This window comes from Phalacrocorax carbo, chromosome 1, assembly GCF_963921805.1.
Source record: "Phalacrocorax carbo chromosome 1, bPhaCar2.1, whole genome shotgun sequence".
NCBI classification, from domain to species: domain Eukaryota; kingdom Metazoa; phylum Chordata; class Aves; order Suliformes; family Phalacrocoracidae; genus Phalacrocorax; species Phalacrocorax carbo.
The window spans coordinates 81,887,857-81,909,885 of NC_087513.1; the positions used below are offsets into that span (position 1 = coordinate 81,887,857).

Here is a 22,029-nt window from a genome sequence, read left to right on the forward strand (position 1 = left end):
ATGTGGATCTCATTCAGAACAAAACGTTTTGGTTGTTGGTTTGATTTGGGAACATGAAAAGCTTTTGGGAGAACAGGAGTCTTCCCAATCCAGACATGGAAATTCCATTTCCATCAAAAAACCTATTCTGACTGGAAGTCCCTGACTGCTTCACCTCCTTACCAATGTTAACCTCAGGTTCATGACACAGTTTCTGAAGGTTGGGAAGCATAATGGAAATCAAATAATTTTATTATAAAGAAACTGCAGATATTTTTTCCTAGGCCCAGTTAAAAGGTCTGGGAAAAGAAAAAACAAGGTCTTTAATTGACTGTGCAAAGGTCTTGTGAGTTATCCCAAGCTTAGTCTGAAAATACTGGAGAAACACTGCGTGTAGCCTTTGGGGATGAAATCTTTACTTACTAATTATTTTCCTTGAGTTTCCCTTGTGGCATCATTATGAGCTTCATTAAAGTAAACCAAGGTCAAGGCTTCTTGAGAGATCAGAAAAGGAAGACTGGTGAGTCAATCTACTTTACTGTTCAAGTGCCGCAGAACCCTAATTTATTATTGACAGGAAACATAAGAATAATCACAACATTTAGGGGTAAGGTCTGTGCATTTGTTTCTTTAGCATTTTACTAGCTCCTCTCTTAGCACATGATTGTGAGTAAGTAGATTCAGCCTGTGTAGAAGGCATAGAAGATTAGCAGTAGGAGGCAGACATTGCCTTAGATTCTTGGGGAGGGGAAGAAGGGATTCAATTAAATAAGGTGGAAATATGACTTCCAGATTTCAGAAATACACCCTCCTCCGCCCCCAAAAAAGAAAGTTTTGCTATCACCATCTGTAAGAATATTCTTTTAGATTTTCCTTGAATTATTAGAAGATGATAATCACCGCGCAACGCTATAGGTTTCCTGCATGCAGCCACCTCCTTCAATGCCCTTCATGCTTCAATTTTGAGATGCAATGCAAGGTATCTCTGTCACATGGCTGTTTCAGCAATGCAGGAGAAACACTCTTCAGTCTCATGAATACTAAGCAAGAGACACAGCTGTTGCTGCCTTCCCTCTTCCCCCATCTCTATCACCATGAGCAAGGTGTGGAGGAAACTGCCCAAATTTTCCAGTCCTTTCCTATGACAGAGAAGGTGAAATTGCTTTTTCATAATACAGTGCAGCAAATCTCATAGGGCAGTGTCTCCCGGGCTGGAAAGTAACTATACTATGCTGTTGAAGCTTTTTATTTCCTTAGACAAAAGATGAAGGTGGAGGAAAAGAACTGCAGCATTACTAGGATTGCCACATGAGAAGGCAAGAAGAGATACTATAGATGTAGTGTCTCCCTGGATATATAGGACCCAATGAATATTCCAGTTATTTCTTCTTCCTGGGGAAGACAGAAGTCCTGACAGGAGAGGCATGGTGCTTCTCCTCTTTAGTGGTAGTAGGGCTAACTATATAGGCAGATGGTTCTGCTGTGTCTTCTCTCTGGTAGAAAACACTAATTTCTGAAGGATCAAGCCATAGTTTTTTCACCCCAATAAGCTTCTCAAAGAAACAATGGGTAAAGAACAACCAAGTCCATTTCAGTTATGGCACCACTAGAGGGGGGAAGAGTATGAAACATTTGTATGTCAAAAGAGTTTCTGTACCTATTACTTTTTATCATCGTTCTTTTCACTGTGCTAATACCCATATGGGATTGACTTTCTGCATTTCCTACCTGCGACCAAGCATTCTTCTCATATTCTGTTGTTGCTGTACAGTGCTTTGTGACAGGTATGTAGCTAACCAATGGTGGTGGTCGTGAACAGGGGCTGGCACGCAACTCCCCACCCCTTCACCCCCTCTATTATGCTGCATTGTGATCATGCAATCTGTCAATACAAGAGATGGGGAACACATCTAAAACTAAATGGTTCAAGATGTTAGTGCCTCAAGCCAAAACCTGCATGCATAATTTTAGATGTACTTTATAAGAGTTTCATACCATTACATGTTCGGTAGTTGAGAGTTCTTAGTGGAGACTGATTGTTAGCCAGAAGTTTCTATCTGTACCTGATCCCACTATATTTGGTCACATCACACTAGAACTGAAACACAGTCCATTTCAGGCCTAGTTGTAAGTCATAAGCAAATGTGACTCAGTTTATCTGTGGTGATTTAGCTTCCATCTGCATGAATGCTGCCCAAAGGACTATGGTGAAGTCACTTAAGACTCACAGCATCCTGGGGGGTGATTAGGTTGCTGCAAAGGACAGACTTTACAGCTCCTAACCTCACGACTGAAGTGCAGCAGTACAAACGCTATTGAGCGGCCAGGGAGAGGCTGAGCTAAGTGCGGTGTTGTATCATTGTTCCCCCTTCCCCAGCAGTTCACACAGGAAAGTACCTGCTGTTCCTCTGCACTTGTGTGCACCCCTCTCCATTTACTGAAGTACAGCATCTAACATTGAATAGTGCCTACTAACTACAGCATTTCCTATTCCTTTAGGAAGCTATCTGTACAAAACCTGGATTATATAACAAAAATTGTCTTTCATTCTCAGACTTTCCTCTAGCCTCCTCACACCCAACTCTGAACAGACAGAAGACAGCAAAATCAGCAAGGGACTCTTTTTCAGCATACAACAGCAAATACCTCACAGTTCCTCAAAACCGGACTTCCTTGAACAGCAGTGGGACCAATGGAGCCTTTGACGCACTCAGCTGTATGGAGTCCTTCAGCAGTTCTGTAAGTAGGATTTGATGTTCATCGACTTACCTGTAATGCCTTTGAGATGAGGAAGAGGCTTGAAGCAGGGTGTGCAGAGCATGGTGTGTTCCTCCTGTGTGTCAGGCAAATCCATGCTGTCCTGGGAAAAGTGACTATGCAAATAAACTGATATTATAGCCTTAGGTAGTTCAGTAGGCTTTCTTACTCTACATCAAGAACAAACTGCTATTCTAGTAGTCTCACCAAGCTTTTCTTAATTATTTACTTTAGCCAAAATCCTTCAGAGCAGGAATGAGGGGTGGTGGTGGTGGTGCTATTACCCCTAGTGTAGGAAAAGATCTGCAGGTTGATGGCTAAATTGGCTACCCCTGTGCAAAACCTGGGCCAACACATGCCCGGGTGTTAGCGTGGGCTGGATTGGAAAGTGGAAGTGTAGTGTGCCTAGTCTTCAGAGCAGAGCTGTTGTTAGAAGAGAGATCTCTTGGGATATGTTTGTAGTGATATATTGGCTGTTAGAGGACTAGAATAAAATTATCATGACATGCAGATCCTACCTTCCCTTTTTCTTATTGCTTGGTACACTGGCTACTTGTTTTGGAAATGTCATGAAGCAATGAATGTGGGATTGAAGATAGTAATTTATGTCACTGATTCTGACTTTTACAATGGTTGTGAGAGGGGAGGAGAGAAAAATACTGATAGGTCCTTCAGTGATGTTTTGCAAATTGCAACTTACTTGTGTTACTTCCTAATAAGGTCTTCTTGAGCCAGAATGTCACATGGTGATGAAAGCAGTGCAAATTTAGGGCCAGAAAATGTCCTTACTGAAATCTGTGGGGATTTTGATTTGTTTTCTGTGGAATAGATGCCCATAATAATGGGGTTGCCACTTTGCAGCCAAGAATGAGGAAAAGAGGCAACAGAGAGGGAGGGAGAGAGAGGCGTTGTTTTATCTCCTCATCCTTTTATTCTGTGTAACTCCAGCAACGCCAAATGTTGCTATGGTGCTCTCTCAGGTGGCTGGGATGTGGCAGCTGGCTACACACAGGTAATAAACAGGAAAACCTCTTAGTGAGTTTTCATGCTTTCAAACCTCCTTTTTCCATCTCCTACATTTTGTTTGTGCTTCTCATTTCTGCCTTACTTGCCAGTAAGGGAGGAGAGGATGCTTAGAGCTCATCTTCCTTAGAGTCAGCTAATGCATTGCATTGTGCCAGTGACCTGGCAGTGGTGACATCATTATTTCTGCACTGTAGAGTGTGAAACCCTCTGGAAGGGAGACTAGAAATCTGCAACTGGTTTTTCTTCACTGTGGTAGAGATGGATCCAGGAGGTTTACATGGGCTGCCTGTGAGTACAAGCTGAAAACGTATCTAACTAGGAAATGGGGAACTGCAATAAAATGCTATCTCCCAAGCAGTTTTATATTCTGCCAGAATATAGTGCTGAGTGTAAGTTTAGGTATGCCTAAAGGGACTATATATACACTTTACACATAAAGTGTGTGATAAGTGAAATGTGCAGAACAGATTATTTGGTGATAATTTCGTGAAAGAATGAAGGATGTAGTATGCATATAAAACCAAGATTTATTTAGTGATATAGTGACTGAAAGCTACTTTGTGGGAAACTAAGTGAAGCAAAGCAATGCAAAACAAGAATTTGGGAAATGTCAGCGTATATAATAATATGCACATTTATATAATACCTTCAAAAATTTGTGTCGTGTTAACAAACAAGAAAACTGCCATACAGCATGCTTGGTTAACTCTGCATTGAGGACTACTGGTGCATGTAATGGAAGGGGAGGTAGGGAGAGAAAGAAATCTGTAAATGGTACCTGTCAAGATTTTACTTGTGTAGCCACCTGTGGGAACCATAAATGTCTGGAATTAGGTTATGGGCTGATTGCTTTGGATCAGGTTGACCCTGTTTGCTTGTATGTCATTCCCCAGTCACCGAAGGGCTGGTGTCACTCTAATGAATGACACTTTGGAGAGCTCTGTGAAGGGTTTTAAGCTACAGCATTGCGCTGGAAATGGTAGTTGGTAACAGTTTTGGAAAACAAATGGGCTACCTTAACAAACAAGAAATGAAAGTGAATGCCTTACATTTGGTTTCAGAGTTCAACACAGGTGCCGCAGAGAGTCAAGACAAGGAAGCAGGGGTGGTCCAAGGGGTTGACTGAGTGCAACATAGACCATTTGAATAATTTTAGTCATTGATTTCCTTTTGAAGCATTACTGGTCTATTACATAGTCTTTTCATAAAATGTTTAAATACAGGTCAGCTAGAATTGTTAGCCATCTGTGGGGCAGATACTCTTTAATCCCTGGTATTTTCCAAAGCATTTCTCTCTAGCCCCACCCTTCTTGTCCTTGTACTATGCTGAAGATCCTCATCCTGTTCTGGCGCAGATCAGTTTCTTTGCTTTCTTCCTACACATTGTTTTTTGCTTCCCTCCTCTGCCCAGCTTTCCTCCACAGCACATCCTTTCTTATATCCCAGTCTATAATGCGATCCTTATTCCCACTCCTCAATCCTGTTTCGAACTGTGGGTGTCTTCTGTATGGTCTGTGTATGTGCAGGATAGAGAGACAACATTGGTGTGTGTCTCTGTACCTGCCTGCCAAGTAGGTATCCCTAGCATTGGGACAAGACCACTGTCTTTAGCCACTCTCATTTGTTCACAGTTGGAGGAGCTCAGTGTGACTTAACCTGGTCTGCAGAGCGCACATTTGTAGGTCATACCTATCCCCAGCTGACCTCCAGTTTTGACTGCACAGCTTTATGTGCTTCTGTGGAGATAGACCCCAGGCCTGGCTGCTTCTTGGGCTTTTTTTGGATTTCTTGTCCGTGAGACTTGTGTGTTTCTCTCCCAGATTATAAACAACTACCTGGATGGGACACAAGGAGGGGCTGCGGACAAGGCGTCCCCAAGTGGCATGCATTTCAGGGACAGCAAGAGAAAGGTCGACTACGTGTTAGCCTACCACTACCGAAAACGCCTCGCTCGGCACCCGCCTGCTACGGGCTCACTGGAGCCAACTCACAGAGCTGCCTCCTTGGCCCTAGTTTTGAACGGAGGGACTGGGAAGGGCCATGCTGAGCCACAGTGGCAGGGTGGTGGCCAGCGTGCCCCCGAGGAGCAGCCGGGGCCACCGGGCGCAGAGGCAACTGAGCTCAGCCCACAGGACGCCCTGGAAGAGGAGAAGCGGCTGCAGCGGGAGGAATACGAGCGCAACCTGGTGGAAGCGGGGCTGGAGATAGAGAAAGACCCTGAGGTAAGCAGCGGAGAGTTGGTCTTCACGCGCGGCGCCGGGCGCCCTGACGGGTAACGGCCGCTTTGGTGTCAGAGGTGGCCACGCGCAGGACGTAACCGCGGCCGCGCTGTGCTGACGGGGCAGCTGGGTGCCCGGCGCGCGGCTGCCCGTTCTCTGGGCTTGGAAGGCGAGGCCAGGACGTACATTAGGACCCAGCCTGGCCCGCCTTCATTCCTGCCCTGCATGAATGTTAACTGAGAGGCAAATCACACCTGTACCAACTCTTAAAAATAAGTACGCATGCTGCTTTCCTTCTAACACAGCCCCGCTGACTCCTGCCCTGTTGCTTCTGCAGCTGCAGCACGTGTAGGATGTCCTGGACGTAGGTCTCATGGCCAGCTCGAGGAACTAATTTTAAAGACAACTTGTTACTGCTGAGCAGTAGTTCAGTACTGAACATCCCTGGGTCAAATGCTGCTGCTGTGGCAACACCAAATTAGGGACCTGCAGAAATATGTTGAACAAGCTATTTTCTTACATGTTTAAAATAGAAGATGGTGGGGGTGTTTCTATGTTGTTTGGTTCTTACTGCCTGGGAAACGTGTGGCTGTTACCGTTTAATGTAGTATTGAGCAGAAATGTCAGTCTTCTGTAAAAAAACTTATTTCTTTATCTAAATGTTTTTATGGCTTGCAGCGAACACACTTTTCTTACAAAACATTGTGTTTACATTTTAAAGTGAAAATGAGAAAGGTTTTCAAATAATTTGCTGGAATGAAAAGTGCTTTTAAGACATTTTATATTTCCTCAGAATAACTCAGTGATTTTCAGTGTGACTCTCAGCTTTCTTCCCAGCCACAAGTTAACTTTGTGTCATTTTCTTCATTCCACCTACAAAATGAACAGCTACAGGAAAACCTCCCAGGCTTTAATGTATTTCTTGTCATCACCTGTGCATGATGTTAGAAAGCACTACGGCTGTATCAGCTGGGAGTTGAGGTTAGGTTACCTGACTGCAGCCAGTTGGTCAATTGAGCATGGATCTTCCAAATCCCATGTTAAGGCACTGAGTGTTGTGCTATCCCTTTGGACCTCTTTGAAAGCGATGGATATTTATATCCATTGAAGGGAAGTCTCCTTTGGGTTCTAGTTTTAGGTGCTGTATTGTTTTGACACCAAATTTAAGAAACTTAGTGCTTCTTTTCAGAGGTGCTGAGAAGTTACAGCTCATATTGCTTTCAGTGCCACCAGTCAACACTTCCAAAATATGGACCAAATTGCAGATTACATCTGAAAATTTGAGTCTTGCTGACTTGGCATAGCATATGCACGTTAAATCACTGGCAGGAATAGAAAGAAATAGAGCGGCCTTTTGACTCAACATTTTCCTTGCTCAGTTTGCTGAGTTGCAGGTGGCTATGGGTTGTATTTCACTGTACAGCCTCGCTGAGCCATCCTTGCGCTGAACAGAAAAAAGTGATCTCAGCCCCTGATTCTTTTATGCTAAGCGTTGGGGTTAAGGTTCAGTACTGCTAACACATGACTGTCTTACTGCTATGATTTTTATAACCAAATTGCATAAACCCCATGAGAACAGCTGTTTTTGGAGGCTTCTTTCAGTTCTGAATTTCATCAGAACCTGAAAAGTCTAGCAGGAGATTTGGATTTGATTATTTGACTCATTATTTACGCGAAGTCCAGCTGGTTTTAAATTCTGGTTCAGACCCTTTCCAAGTGATGATGTGCGCTCTTAAATAATACACAAAGTAATAAATGATGTCATAGAGAGCTGATCAAGAAAAAGCTTTTTGTCACGTTTTTCCTTCTGAAGAGGAAAAGGCTTTTTGTAAATGAGCTGGAAAATTCTGAGGAAATTATTTGGTAACCGGTTCTTTTATGGGAAAAATAAATTTATTTTGAAAATTACGAAAAATGCAATCCTGTCAATTCTCTATCTGTATATGTGTATGCACGTAGACACTCCTGTTCTCAACCCCCGCCCAATACACAAGCTGTCTAATCAAAAGGGGAAAGTGTTTTTCCCTCCAGAATCTCCTGAGAAACAAGAAGGGACTATGCATGATCCATTTTCTTTCCTGCATTAGACATGTGGCTTTTACTTTTCTTTTTCTCACTTGGCTGTTTTTTTTTTTTTCCTGTTAGATAACTCCTGTTAAAACATGCTGAAGCTGGTGTCTTTGTTATCTTGCTGTGAATTTCACAAAACATGCTGCTCAGGCACATGTTAAGGGTACAGCCAGCCTTATATGTTGATTAAAATTGTGTGTTGAGAACAACTTCTGATGTTCGTATTAGAAAAAATATCTGTTTATAGGTTCCTTAAACTCAGAACAGTCTTAATCACAGCTTGCTGTATTTTTGGTATGTAATGCAGTGGACTTTCAACTTGCACATTTTTAGTGTTTGGTGGTGGTTTGTTTGGTGGTGGTTTTTTTGTTGTTGGTTCCCCCCCCCCCCCAGTGGTGGTGTAACAAGTAGAACTTTTTCATATAGTAGTATTAGAAGTTGAGACATATTCTCTAATGCATATCTCACTCTTGCCATATGTTCTGAACCATGTCCTAAGATGAGTCTGATCTCCTGCTCAAAGGGCTGGCTGCAAAGGTAACTCAAAACAGTCCTCTGTGCTGCAGCTCCTGTATGAAGGGTTCCACTTTTGGACCCTTGGGTTAGATAAGGCCTTGGCTTCTCTACCTTATGTCACCTGCATATGGTCTTGCAAAGAAAAAATTCATTTAAGAACAATAGGATATCCTGAACACAATCTCTTTCCTGAAACAGCATGAGTTTTTACTTGAAGCAGTTGCAACAGAAAGGAAGAGGGCAAAAGAATATCTGTTATGTCTCTGTTCTTCAATGAACATCTCCGTGCTGTCCTTTCCAAGTGGCCTATAGTAGTTATACAGCTAAAAAAAAATCTTTGATAGGGCTTATGTAGTTCTGGTTCTTGTGAACCTCATTGTTTGAACAGAAAAAACCCCAAACAACAAAAGAAAAAGAGAACAAGCCATTGTCCTTTTTTAACTGATATTGTGGGAGTCATGAAGGATATATTCACTGAGTAATATAGCTGGTTCAGCATTTAATGACTTCTAAGGGCCTCTGTCTTCATGTGGCTGGGAAGTTGCTTAGTCTATGATCTCAGTTAACCCTACTTTGCAAAGACTGTAAGCTTGATTAACCTAAATAACTAAGCACAACATCTTTTACATTGGGCTATTCAGCCTACTAACCTCACGTTATATTAGAGTTCCTCTAGAACCTACTTCTGTAGGCTAAAACTATTTAGATGTCAGGAAGTTCATCTCTAGAAACACAGGATAGCACTATGACAATTTAAAAATATTTATTTCTACAACCACCTTTTTGAAAAAGTGGGTTTTTCCATGATGTTAATATTTTTTTTAACATATGATGCTAATATAGTTGTTATACGCTGAACAACTAGGAGTGAGCACCTTTCTCATTTGTATTGCCAATTCATTGCGTGTAGCTGTACGCTTCTACGGGAGAACTTATCTTGGGCCGCATACCTCCGGGACACAGGGCTCTGCCCGCCCTGGGGACAGTGATGCACAGACATCAACATGATGGATACAAAATGTCCGTTTACTTGGCTGCGTCACACGCTTATATAGCTCTTGCGGTTCCTGTTCCTGCCACTCCTATGGGGAGGAGTCTATCTTTCCGTCACATCCCGTAATCTTCCGGTCGCCGATCCCTGTCTATTCCCCTACAATTGCGTAAAAGAATAAAGAAAATAAATGAAGATACATAATTTGTATGTGGAGAGGGCAGGATTACTCTTTTTGTACTATGTGGCAAATAAGCAAGATTATGGTCTGTCTCCATATCCACCCACTTATTATTTGTCAGTTAAGGATTTTTTTGACTAGTTTTCAACGTCTTTATAACTTTCTGTCATTTGTTATTGCCATCCTCCAGAGAAACTTTGTTCTCTCTTAAGATAACCTTGGGTTTTTTTGTTTTCCTGTTCTTAAACTGAGGAATTATTTTGCGTGTCCAAGCCAAAGTGCATGATGAAGGCAATGGGCATGAAATTGAATGTTACAACTTCTTCCTCTCTAATGTGACATTAGATACCCATAATGATAGGTGGTTGTAATGAGATTTGACAACCTTCTTACCGTGCTTCCTGGTAAAGTCATACCTGATCCATAGCATGTATCCATGTGTTATAAAAAATACTGCCACTATCAACTTTCAATCTTGATGTTCCATGTGTCCCAGACTGCAAGTGGCAGATCAAGTTTAAGGAGCTCTTTGGCTGGTTATCTTCTCTTCAAATCAAAACATTTGTGTGGTCCAGTGCAGCCTGTGCCCATGAAAACAACCGAATTAGCATAATTTGGGGTTATGTGGAAGTATTTGGTGGAAAGAATAAGATTGAAGAGGAAACTCCCTATTCACATCTGATGACAGCAGCATAGCAACACAGAACTAAAGCAGTAGAACTACTGTTTAGCATAGTTTGCTATGAACAAAAATAATGTTTGCATCTGTGACTGCTCTGTTTGACCAGCCTACGAAGTTAGATAAAAAAAGCCTGGTGTTGACTCTTGCATGTATATGTAGAATTAACTACCTTGTATTTTACAGTTTTACATAGTGACTAATACAGACCCTGCTAATACAGATCCTGTAAACACGCTAATCTGCATAGCGTTTATCATTTGCAGGATTTTCTTCCTCTGCTTCCAAGTAACACAGTTAAAAGTACAGTAAAACTCTTTTTCCAAGACGTCTATGCCAGAACCCAGGTTCTTTGGCATGTCTTTGTAAACTGTGAAGTAATGGCAGCAAGTCACATTTACCTTTGTGAACTAGCTGCCAAAGCCATGACAGTCATCTCCAAATAAACCCTGTCTAATCTAGTGGCCCAAGCAAAATTTTGCACAAAGAATAGCCTGAGACAGGGCCACCTTAAGGATACCCTCAAATATTCCACCTTGATTCTCAGGAAGGGTAATAAATACCATTGACATTGCAGGCAGGTCTTGGGGTTGAATTTTTTTTTTTTCTGGGGGAAACTGTTGTGTTTCACCTACTGTAGAGCATCAGTAGTTCACTTAAATTTGAATTGTACCGCTGCTTTAATGACCGCAAATGCAACATGTACTGTATTCAGTCAGTATTATGTATGGCAAAGCATAATAGGAATAGAATAAGAAGACACTGGAATACCTTGGCATTCTGACAAAGTAGGATCATTTTCAAGCACATTGGAAATAAAACGTACTTTGCTAAATAGCATTTAGGAGATGAAAATATCTTTTATGAGGAAGATGAAGACAATTTTAAAACCAAGTGTAAATTACCCTCCAAGAAGCTCATCTAACTTGAATTTTAGGGCTAGCATAGTTTTAAGGTTGTCTCATGAAACTCTGTTGGCTACGTTACACTTTGAGGCAAGAAAGTCCTTAAGGTCATCAATGTATCTGTTTATGCAGTACTGTTGATAACAACACTACTGATGGTGGTGGTTGTGACTGAATTTTTCTGCTTGATATTCCAAGATATATTTTTGAATTGTTGTGTAAAAAACAAACCCACCCCCAACCCCCACCCTAAAAACCAAACAAACAGACCTCCCCAATCCCTCCCCAAACCCAAACAACCTCCACACCCACCCAAGTCAGCCAACCCTCCCCAACCTGAACAAAAGAAAAGCTTATAGTGCTGTAACTAGATTTTACCTATGGGATTAAACTGCACTGTTTTGCCACACTGAAATGCTCCCCATTTGCCAGTGGGAGGAGGATTTATCTTTTGTATTCTGCCAGTGGGAGGAGGATTTATCTTTTATATTCTGTCAGCTGGGAAGGACAAGAGTAACCAAAATATCATCATGGTAAATTATTCAATGCAGAGGGGCATTTTGTTTCTGTGTCTCCTCCTATCCCCACCTCTAGGTAAGGATATTTCTATTGAGCAGTGCTATCAATGTTCCTGCTATATGAGTTGCTTTCTAGGGTCTGCTATATTTCCTAACATCACATTTATGTCATAGGTAGCTTATTTTAATGTTAATATTTTTCAGTATGAAAAAGTAAAATTCTAATGGCCAAGAGTTTGATTTTGGTGTAAAATATTTCAACTTTTAGTTAAAAGGTTATGGATGTTGCTTAATTTAGTGCTAATTAAGAGCCTGGAAGAATGATGCCTTTATCCACAAATCATATTGACAGATTTTGGAAAATTCCAAGAAAAGCATCTCATGCCCTTGGTACATGACATGTAAGTCATCTTGCAGGTACTCAGTGTGAAGGTTAGAGTTGTCTCAAAATGTTCATTCATCTAAAGTGCAGAGGAAAGCTTAATAACAGCTAACATTACTTTTAAAAGGATAGAGAAATTTGAGTCCAAGACCTTTATCCATGTTAATGAACAGCTCCTGAAGCCAATGAGAATGCATGCAGAGTAATGTAGTATTGGAAGCAGGTTGAGGTCTTTTGTGCTCTAGGTCTTTGGACTTTGATTTCACTCTTAGTACAGCACTTGGAATAAGGAAGTCCTTCTTTGGGGGCCTCTTAGTGTACCCATTATATAAATATTTGATGCTTATTTTCAGCTACTCCTGTTACAGAAGCATTAATTAGCTAAAACATGTTCTGCTCCTGTATGTTACTTATATGGGGCTGAAATATAATACGCAGCTCTTATAAAATTAAAGTTGAACAGGCAAGGCAAGGTTTTCAATGATAGTGAAGTGGACATGATCAAAATATTGGCAAGTTGATTAACTATTTAAAAGGAAATTATGTCTTCATTTTAGAGAGGATTTTGGAGTAGCCCCATAGGAATTAGGTGTGGTTCAATCAGTATTAAAATAATGATCAATAATACAGGTGGCTAGGTAGAATGGCTTTGCTGTCAAAGCTGAAAAGTCCATACTGTGAATCCTGGTTTTTAATGACTGTGTTGTGACTTGAAAAGACGAATGGGCAGACAGACTCACTCTGTTTATTTTAATTAACATCCAGACACTTAATGTTCAGCTATTTGGTATCTTAGTCAAAATGGCTTCTAAGGGATTTAGAGAAAATTGAGGAGATGTATAAAAATGGGCCCATATGTTATCAATAACATTTATAAAGCTCTTGGACAAGCAGTGCTTAATCTCATCAACCGTCTGCAGGTAGGGAAATGGAAGCATCAATATCTTGAAATTCAGATGGTGGCAGAGTTGGGGTGTACATTCTGGTGATATTTGCAATGGGAGCTGGGCAAGAAGCGTCCTATTTTTACATACACTGTTTTTACACAATGCTGTTTGTATCAGACTTGACTGATAGAAATGGCTAATAGGCTCTCAAATTTTGTTCTCCATTTCACTGTGTCCTGTGTTGGGTTCTGTCACCTGCTGGAGGAGCTAATTCAATTTCTACCAACTGCTAGGTAGAAGTACACAGGAATGGCTTATATATCTCTGGTAGGGTATAGCAGGGAGATGACACCCGTAGGATGAGGGATGAAAAGTAACAAAATTAGCCGCTTGGCTTATTCACAGATGAATCCATGAAAACATTTTTTAATTATCAGTGGTCTTGTTTGCAGCAGAAATTTTAATCTGCAAATTAAATCCATGGAGACAATTTGAAGATCAATAGAGGGAGCCCTGAGGGATGCTGCACTGCACTGATGATGCTGCAGTAGCTAGAGAGCCTGCAGAGGAGACTGTAAGCTGTTTACACCAGTGCAGCTTGATTAGTAGTTTCATGACAATAAAGTAGTAAATAGGAGATAGTTTGGGGATTTTGGTCCTGGGATTTGTTGCTTTTCTGACCTTTTAAAGGATAGAAATCATGCTGCTGTTTGTTAGGGTGAAGCAGCAGGTCCTACAGCTGTTGGGTGAGGACTGCCCCAACTGAAGTAGCTGCTGCCCAATGCATCTCAACCATTCGCTGGCAGAAAAAGAAATGCTGAATTTCAGTGATTCTATTGTAGGGGAAACAGGACTTTCTTTGCTTTTCTGTCCCCAGGCAATTGCCTACTTTGTCTATAGCAGCAAACAGCCCTAGAGGTATCTCTGATTGATCAGAAGAGATAGGGATTGATCACTTCTGCATTCCTGCTGATTGAGTAGCGGCTATATGATTTGTTATTTTTGGGAGGAATTGCTTCTTGGTCATGATTTCACACCTCATGCAAAGGAAAGCAGGGACATCTGCTTGAAACTCCTGTAAGTGAGAGACGCTCAGAATTCTACCTGGGAGTGGATGCAACACTGTAGATAAGTGCTCCCTGTTTTTAATATGTTGCTTTTATAAACTTAAACATTCATTTATATACTGTTTATATACCAAGCTAAGGTGGTGCCTCACTTATTCCCTTGTTCTTTTTGACCAGTATGAAAGCAGATTAAAAAGCATTTTCTGTCTGAAAACCCTGTGTCTGACATAAAATGAGAAACAAGGGCAGCAATGAGAAACAAATTAATTTGCATTTATTGATGAAAAAATAGGGAATAGGATTCGTTCTTGAGTCACTTCTTTCTCTCTGGAAGAAGAGAGTTGGACACATCTTCCAGTGAGCAAAAATAGCATTCTCCTCCAGAGCCAGGGAGAGAAAAATGAAGGTGCCATGCCTTCTTGCCACAGGGCAAAAGAAGTTCCAAGTGAAGCAAGTGGTTTCTTAGAAAGGGATCTTCCACCTCTGATACTTCTGTTTTGGCCTCTGATGCAACTGGCTAGAGAAAAGCCTTGATTGTCCAGAGCTTCTGGATTTTCATAGTAAGCATCAATCCAGTGTTATTTTTTTATCAGCTCACAAATCATGAAAGCAATTATGAAAGCAACAATGAATACTCTTGGCTTAGCTGGGGGAGAGGATAGAGGAGTTAGAAATTAAAAATGGAATGTCAGAGAGAGAGAAGAAAAAGAAGAAGAAAAAAAACTTGAAAGAACATGAAAAGGAGAGAAAAATCCTCTCAATTAACCAACCAATGGTACAGTGCCACCTGTGCCAAGGGAATGCAATAAAGGGCATTCAGCAGCTTCTGTCATCTCAGATTTGGGAATGGATTCCAACAGAGAATAGACCGAGGGGTATCTGACTATGGAAATTAGTCTCTGAGGAAGGATAGGACCATCTTACGGGGAAAAAACAACTGTTTGTGTATGCGCAGAGTGAGGGGGTGGAATTTGCTGTTCTTTAGCAGTTCCAGAGAAAGGTAATGTAAATAATGACTCAGGCTTGTGGGATTGTTTTTATATGTTTTGGACTCTTTTAAGGTGGTCTTGCTTTACTGAGGACTCTAATGGTTGTGTGTGTCATTCTGCCCAAATTCAAGTTATTAAAAGGTCTGGTGCTAGTGACATTATGACTAGACAGGCAAGCATATTTCTCCAGGAAAATACCCACTATAGGGAAGGAAATATTCCCTTCCAGATGCATAACTAAACCTTTTAATGGTGTGTACATTATAAATTGTTATATACGAAAGGCAGGCATTTCAGAATGAAAAGTGAATTGATGTTCAAGCTGTTAAGTATGGGTAGTGAAAATGTCCTTTAAAGAAAAAAAAAAGTAATTTTCCCGCAGAAATCAGAGTGTCCTCTTCAACACAAACTGTTTCTTAAATCCTTTCTAGGCCTAAGTTCTAGGTAGGTGCTGAGCTCCATCCACTCAGCAGTAGTTTGTGTGGAGGAGAACAGATTTAGTGGTGGGAAGTTGTCATGGAAAGATAGTTAACTGTCACACTTCTACTGCAAGACAACAAGAGTCTGAAGATATATATATAAAATTAAAAGTGGAGGGAGAAATGAAGTGTGCTTCACTGGTCTATGTGCTGGGTCTGTATGGGAGCTGAAAATGAGTCCAGCTTTTGTTTAAATTTGGACTTTGCTTATGGTGACTAGGGTCACCATAGCTTCTGTAGCTTGGGGATGCTTTGCTATTTTCCAGCTGTCTGAGGATCTGTTTTGGCCACTGGAAACATCAGAAATACAACTCTTCTGCAGTTGAACTCTTATCCAGTTTTCCTGTCTATTTCAAGTATGGCACAAACCATGCAAATTCCACGCTACCTGAGAGCTCCACCTATTTGTATCACCAGAGGTAGCACTATGGAACCAAATGCTATCTCACTTAATGTTTTCAGTGAAAAGGAGTGAGGGTTGGTCTGCATTGTCCGATTTTAATGAATGTATTTGCAGATAACATAATTTAAGGGGAAACAGGAGAAAACTGAAACCATGCAAGGTTTTTGAAGGCCTGAAATATTCTACTTTAATGTAAGGATGGGTATGTTTGATGACACCTAAACAGCAGCTTCTGAATGTTGTTCCTAATTTCAAAAATGTTGAGCATCTAGTTGCTCCTAACAGTGGGAACTGTTGGATATAGAGTACTTCAGAACACTGCAGCACTTACTGTTTTTAAAAAGAGTTTCAGGAGACTGCCTTTTCATTCTGGTAGGAGTTGAGTTTATGTTCTCCATTTTTAAGAAAAAACTAAAAAACCAAAATACTGTCATAATTCATAGCCGCCATGATGGCATCTGCATTGTTACAATGTTACGATGCATTCAGGCAACAGCTCACAAATTCCTCTCTCCCTTCCACAATGACCCCACAGGTCTATGTAGGTGAATGTAGGGCCCACGCAGTTCTGCAAGAACCAAGGTCACTTCCCTCTCTCCAGTGTGGTGTGGGTTCCAAGGCTGCGCAGTGTAGCAGGCTGTCCCTCAAAGCAGCTTAACATGATAAGCATTTAACATACCACAGGTTGGGACTGCTGGAGGAGAAGCTACAGCTTAGTCAAACTGAGGATGGTTCTGTGCGTTAACCACAGTTCTGCCAATGCCCACATCCTGAAAAAAAGCGAAACTGTGATACATAAGCCATACAGGAGGTAGTAATCAGATTGTTTTCAACAAGAAGTTGTTTTTCCATTCATTGTAAGGACTTTCAAATTGTAGGACGAGGCAAATAATTCCAAACTGTATCGTATCTTTGTTTCTGTTGTTCCAAATCAGCAATTGTTTTTGCCTGAATAGAAGAACTAGGAAAAAAAAATTGAGTGGCATCAGGCTGCTGCACAATTACCATTAATATTAACGGGAGTTAGGTGGCTAAATCCCCATGCACAACATGGAAAATTTACCCTTTGGGGTAAATTATCTTCTTGATACACTGGGCTGATAAATGAGTGCACACTAGTAAGTCTCTCTTATGTTTATAGGTATGTGCTCGTGGTGATTGGCCAAAGAAATATTTTTGTAAGAGCTTGATTTTTATTTCTGTGCAGTTATGCAAAGTTAGCATTAATGTTACAAGGATTTAATGACCAGAAGCAAAATAGTTGGACAAAACATTTCTAACAGGTGTATGGACTTTTATTTCTTGGTTTTTGTGGGGCTGCTTTTCTTTCTTTTTTTATTTTTAATAGAAATGGTAGATATGTTTGCTTTAGCTCCATACTCAAGCTCTATCATCTAGGAATTAATTCTTCGGTTACTGCTGGCTTCTCTCTTAAATTCCTTGATTTTTGTAATAATTTTAAAGCATTCTTGAATACAGTAAAAGGATTAAGACCTATACTTTAAAGAAAATTCTTCAGGTGGAGTTAGGTCAATGACCTTGGCATTTCATAAGAGGTGTAGTGGTAAAACAAAAGAAGAAAGTGTATTTGAGAGAGAATGAGCTACTCTTAGGGGGGAAATGAAGCTATGTAGACTGATCTTCCTTCTTATAGCTGGAAACCACAGTCTTTCTAGGGGGAACACAAAGACACCACTTAGAATCATGGAATCTTAGAACCATTTAGGTTGGAAAAGACCTTTAAGATCATCAAGACCCACCCTCAACCCAACACCACCATGCCTCCTAAACCGTGTCCCAAAGTGCAATGTTTACATGATTTTTGAACACCTCCAGGGATGGTGACTCCACTAGCCTGTTCCAATGCCTGACCACTCATTCTGTAAAGACTGTTTTCCTAATATCCAATCTAAACCTCCCCTGATGCAACTTGAGGCCATTTCTTCTTATCCTATTGCTAGTTATGTGGGAGAAGAGACCAACACCCACCTCACTACAACCTCCTTTCAGGTAGTTGTAGAGAGCCATAAGGTCTTCCCTCAGCCTCCTCTTCTCCAGGCTAAACAACCCCAGTTCCCTCAGCTGCTCCTCATGAGACTTGCTCTCCAAACCCTTCATCAGCTTTGTTGCTATTCTTTAAACACGCTCCAGCACCTCAATGTCCTTCTTGATCTGAGGGGCCCAACACTGAACACAGTCTTTGGGGTGTGGTCTCACCAGTGCTGAGTACAGGGGAATAATCACATCTGTACTCCTGGCCACACAATTCCTGACAGAAGCCAGGATGCTGTTGGCCTTCTTGTCCACCTGGGCACACTGCTGGCTCATGTTCAGACAGCTATAGACCAATACACCCAGGTCCTTTTTCACCAGGCAGCTTTCCAGCTGCTCTTCCCCAAGCCCGTAGCGTTGCATGGAGTTGTTGTTACCCAAGTGCAGGACCCGGCACTTAGCCTTGTTGAACCTCATACAGTTGACCTCAGCCCATCAATCCAGCCTGTCCAGGTCCCTCTACAGAGGTTTCCTATGCTCAGGCAGATCGGCACTCCCGCCCAATTTGGTGTTGTCTGCAAACTTACAGAGGGTGCATTTGATCACCTCATCCAGATCATTGATAAAGATATTAAACAAGACTTGCCCCAGTACTGAGCCTTGGGGAGTACCACTTGTGACTGGCCACCAACTGGATTTAGCTCTGTTCACCACAACTCTCTGGGCTTGGCTGTTCAGCCAGTTTTCTACCCAGTGAAGAATACACCTGTCTAAGTCATGAGCCACTAGGTCTCTAGGAGGATGCTGCGGGAGACAGTGTCAAAGGCTTTACTAAAGTCCTGGTAGAGAACATCCACAGCCTTTCCCTCATCCACTAGGTGGATCACCTGGTCATAGAAGGAGATCAGGTTGGTCAGGCAGGACCTGCCTTTCATGAACATGTGCTGGCTCGGCCTGATCCCCTGGTTGTCCTGCACATGCCTGGTGAGTGCAATCAAGACGTAATTGCTCCAAAATCTTCCCCATTATTGAAGTCAGGCTGACAGGCCTGTAGTTCCCTGGATCCTCCTTCCGGCCCTGCTTGTAGATGGCCATCACATTGGCAAGCCTTTAGTCATCTGGGACCTCCCCTGTTAACCAGGACTGCTGGTAAACGACAGAGTGGCTTGGCGAGCTCCTCTGCCAGCTCCCTCAGTAGTCTCAGGTGGATCCCATCCGGCACCAAAGATTTGTGAGTGTCCAAGTGGTTCAGCAGGTCGTAAACTGCTTCCTCCTGGATTATGGGGGTTTCTTCTGCTCTCCATCCCTACCTTCCAGCTCAGGGGGCTAAATACCCTGAGGATAACTGGTCTCACTATTAAAGACTGAGGCAAAGAAGGCATTAAATGCCTCACCCTTCTCCTCATCCTCAGTGACAATGTTCCCCTCTGCATCCAATGAGGATGGAGATTCTCCTTGGCTCTCTTTCTGTTGTTAATGTATTTGTAAAAACACTTTTTGTTATCCCTTACAACAGTAGCCAGATTGAGTTGTGGCTGGGGTTTTGCCATTCTGATTTTATCTCTGCAATTTCACTTCGAATAATTCTCTTCAAAACGTGGAAGCGGCCATTACTTTCTGTAGGCTGGTGTCAACATTGAGTACACTGGAAGAATACCAACATCTTTCTCTTCCAGAGAAAGATTGTCTTTTAATCATTTACACATGTTTATCTGCCACCAGACCCTGTTAGGTAATCAAGACAAAGTAGCATCCTATAGGTTGTGTACCTACAGAAGGTCAATGGAAGGCTATTGCACCCTTTCCTTGTCCACACTCTGGATAGCGGGGCCTAGGAAATTTGATATGATATTCTTTGTTATGTAGGTGTACTTTCAGGGTTTTGCAGTGAAGTTCAATATGCTGTGGCACTCTGTACCTCTGGAAAGCTTGCTTGCTTGTCACAGGTCTATGTGATTTTGTTAGGTAATATTTACTCTTTACCTCCAATGGCACTGCTCAGCTTTCACAGATCAATGCATGGTAACTGCTTCACCTCACCAGTGCCTGACACGGTCACCTATCTCTGACGTCTGTGTATTCACCATTGTACCTTCACACCACTCTTCAGCAGGGCTGCTCTCCTATCCACCACAGGCCACTGCTCTGCCTAGGATTCTCCATTTCTGTCCCATGATGCTCTTTCATCTTCATATCCTATAACTGTAGCAATCCTGTCACTCCTCAGTATGGCTGTGTGTCTTTCTTTGGTCTATGTGAAGTCAGTCCTTCATCCTTCCCTGCTGTTCATCAGTTATGATCTGTTGAAGGCCTCCATGAATTCATAATGTCCAAGACATCTGCTTGTCTGTGAAAGTCCGGGGACTGCTACTTACACAAAGACTTTATAATACATGACTGCTTCTCTCTCAAAGATCTCTGTGCAAAGTTTTGTTTCTCCCCTATTCTCTCCTGTTTTGAAGTGACACAATCCTTAATAAACTGCTCACCCAAAGCTGGCAAAGCTTGGCTTAAGTTAGGCACCAAAGTTTGCTCATTAGAGGACTTGCATTACTTTTAAACTTACCTGTTGCAGGAGACATTTGGGAGCACCATGGTAACAGCATAAGTCACAGCTTGCACCACAAGGGATCCCAGTTTGTTTTTCACATGTGAGCCACAGTTCACAAGTGACTGTCCTGGAAAGTATTTGTTGGTTTAGGTTTGTGTCACATCTGGCCACCAACTGTCAAGTCTCTTCACAGAAACATCACCACAAAGAATGTTGTTAAATGCTCCAAGGTCCAGCTGAAAATTGTTGTTAATTTCCAGATCTTAATAATGTTGTACTAGAATTATCAGACTTACTCCCTGGCAGGACAAACCCCACATATCAGGAGAGCTGCTGGATTATGTTATTAAGGACAGCTCATTTTAGTATTAAAAGTCGATATAGTTTATAATATAGAGATTGGTAACCCTCCCAGTACCAGTATAGCTATTCTGTAGTAATGTACTGTGCTCCTTGAAATTAATTCTCAATTTCCATTATTTCATAAAAGATGTAAATGTAATTATACTGTAAAACCAATTTTGTTAATGTTGTAGAATTTTAAGTATCACAAAAGGCTAATAGACAGCTCTAAAATATATTCTTCCCCTTGTATGTGTCAGTGGTAATTATCAAAGAAAATAATGGGCATATAATTATGGAGCACTCCAGTGTAATTAAAAGCACAACCAAGGAACTGTACATCAAAAGCTGTAAGCCAAAACCAGGAAGGGAGGCAGTGGACACCTTCCCGCTACCTGGACCCTTGAAAACAGATGTGAAGGTGGAAGAAATGCAAGAGCGAGAAGGCCATTTACTTAGTACAAATCTAAGTGCTCTTTCAAGTAGAAACAGGACAGGGTAGATTCATATTGACTAATACTCTCCATATCTGAGGTGAGTGTCTGTATTAGCATATGCGCTCATATAAATGGATAGGCACCTTTGAAGAACAGAGCTCCTCCTGGCTCTCAGCTGCCTGCCCAGCCCCATCACCTCGTACAGAGGAATGGCAGGGTCTTGAGGAGTTGCTATTACCTCTTGCATGTGAACCACTTCTGCTACTTCCCTCCTTTTGGTCCCCTAAAGTAGCAGTACTTGTCTTCTGGCATTCACTCCTACCAAGTGAATGACTTGCGGGGACACGGAAACTGACTGCCAGGCTGAAAACCTGGCAGGATTCATACCCAAGTGTTTCTCCATGTCAGTTGCAAAACTGCTGTCAAATGTCAGACTTCTGGAAGGAGTATAACTTAAATACTACTCCCATGTTGTTAAATACATGAGGATAGAGACACGATTAAAACATAACTAGCCAAAAGCTATGATGGGTCTGAAGGTATTGGTGGGGACAGGACCTCCTGTCCCCGTTTTCCCTGGCATGCTCTCTGAGCTCCTTATAGTCCTTATTTCCAGTTTTTATGCCCTTTATTATTGAAATGTATTCTTCAAAACAACA

The 22,029-nt window shown here is 41.7% G+C and overlaps 1 protein-coding gene across 1 annotated transcript in view; it reads left to right on the forward strand.

Moving 5' to 3' along the window:
• Window positions 1–22,029, forward strand: part of ANO2 (anoctamin 2) — a 201,398-nt gene that overhangs the window by 6,002 nt on the left and 173,367 nt on the right. Inside the window, exons 2-3 of the mRNA XM_064437499.1 lie at window positions 2,534–2,718; window positions 5,583–5,984. Of these exons, the coding sequence (XP_064293569.1) occupies window positions 2,534–2,718; window positions 5,583–5,984 (587 nt within the window). The remainder of the gene's footprint in view (window positions 1–2,533; window positions 2,719–5,582; window positions 5,985–22,029) is intronic.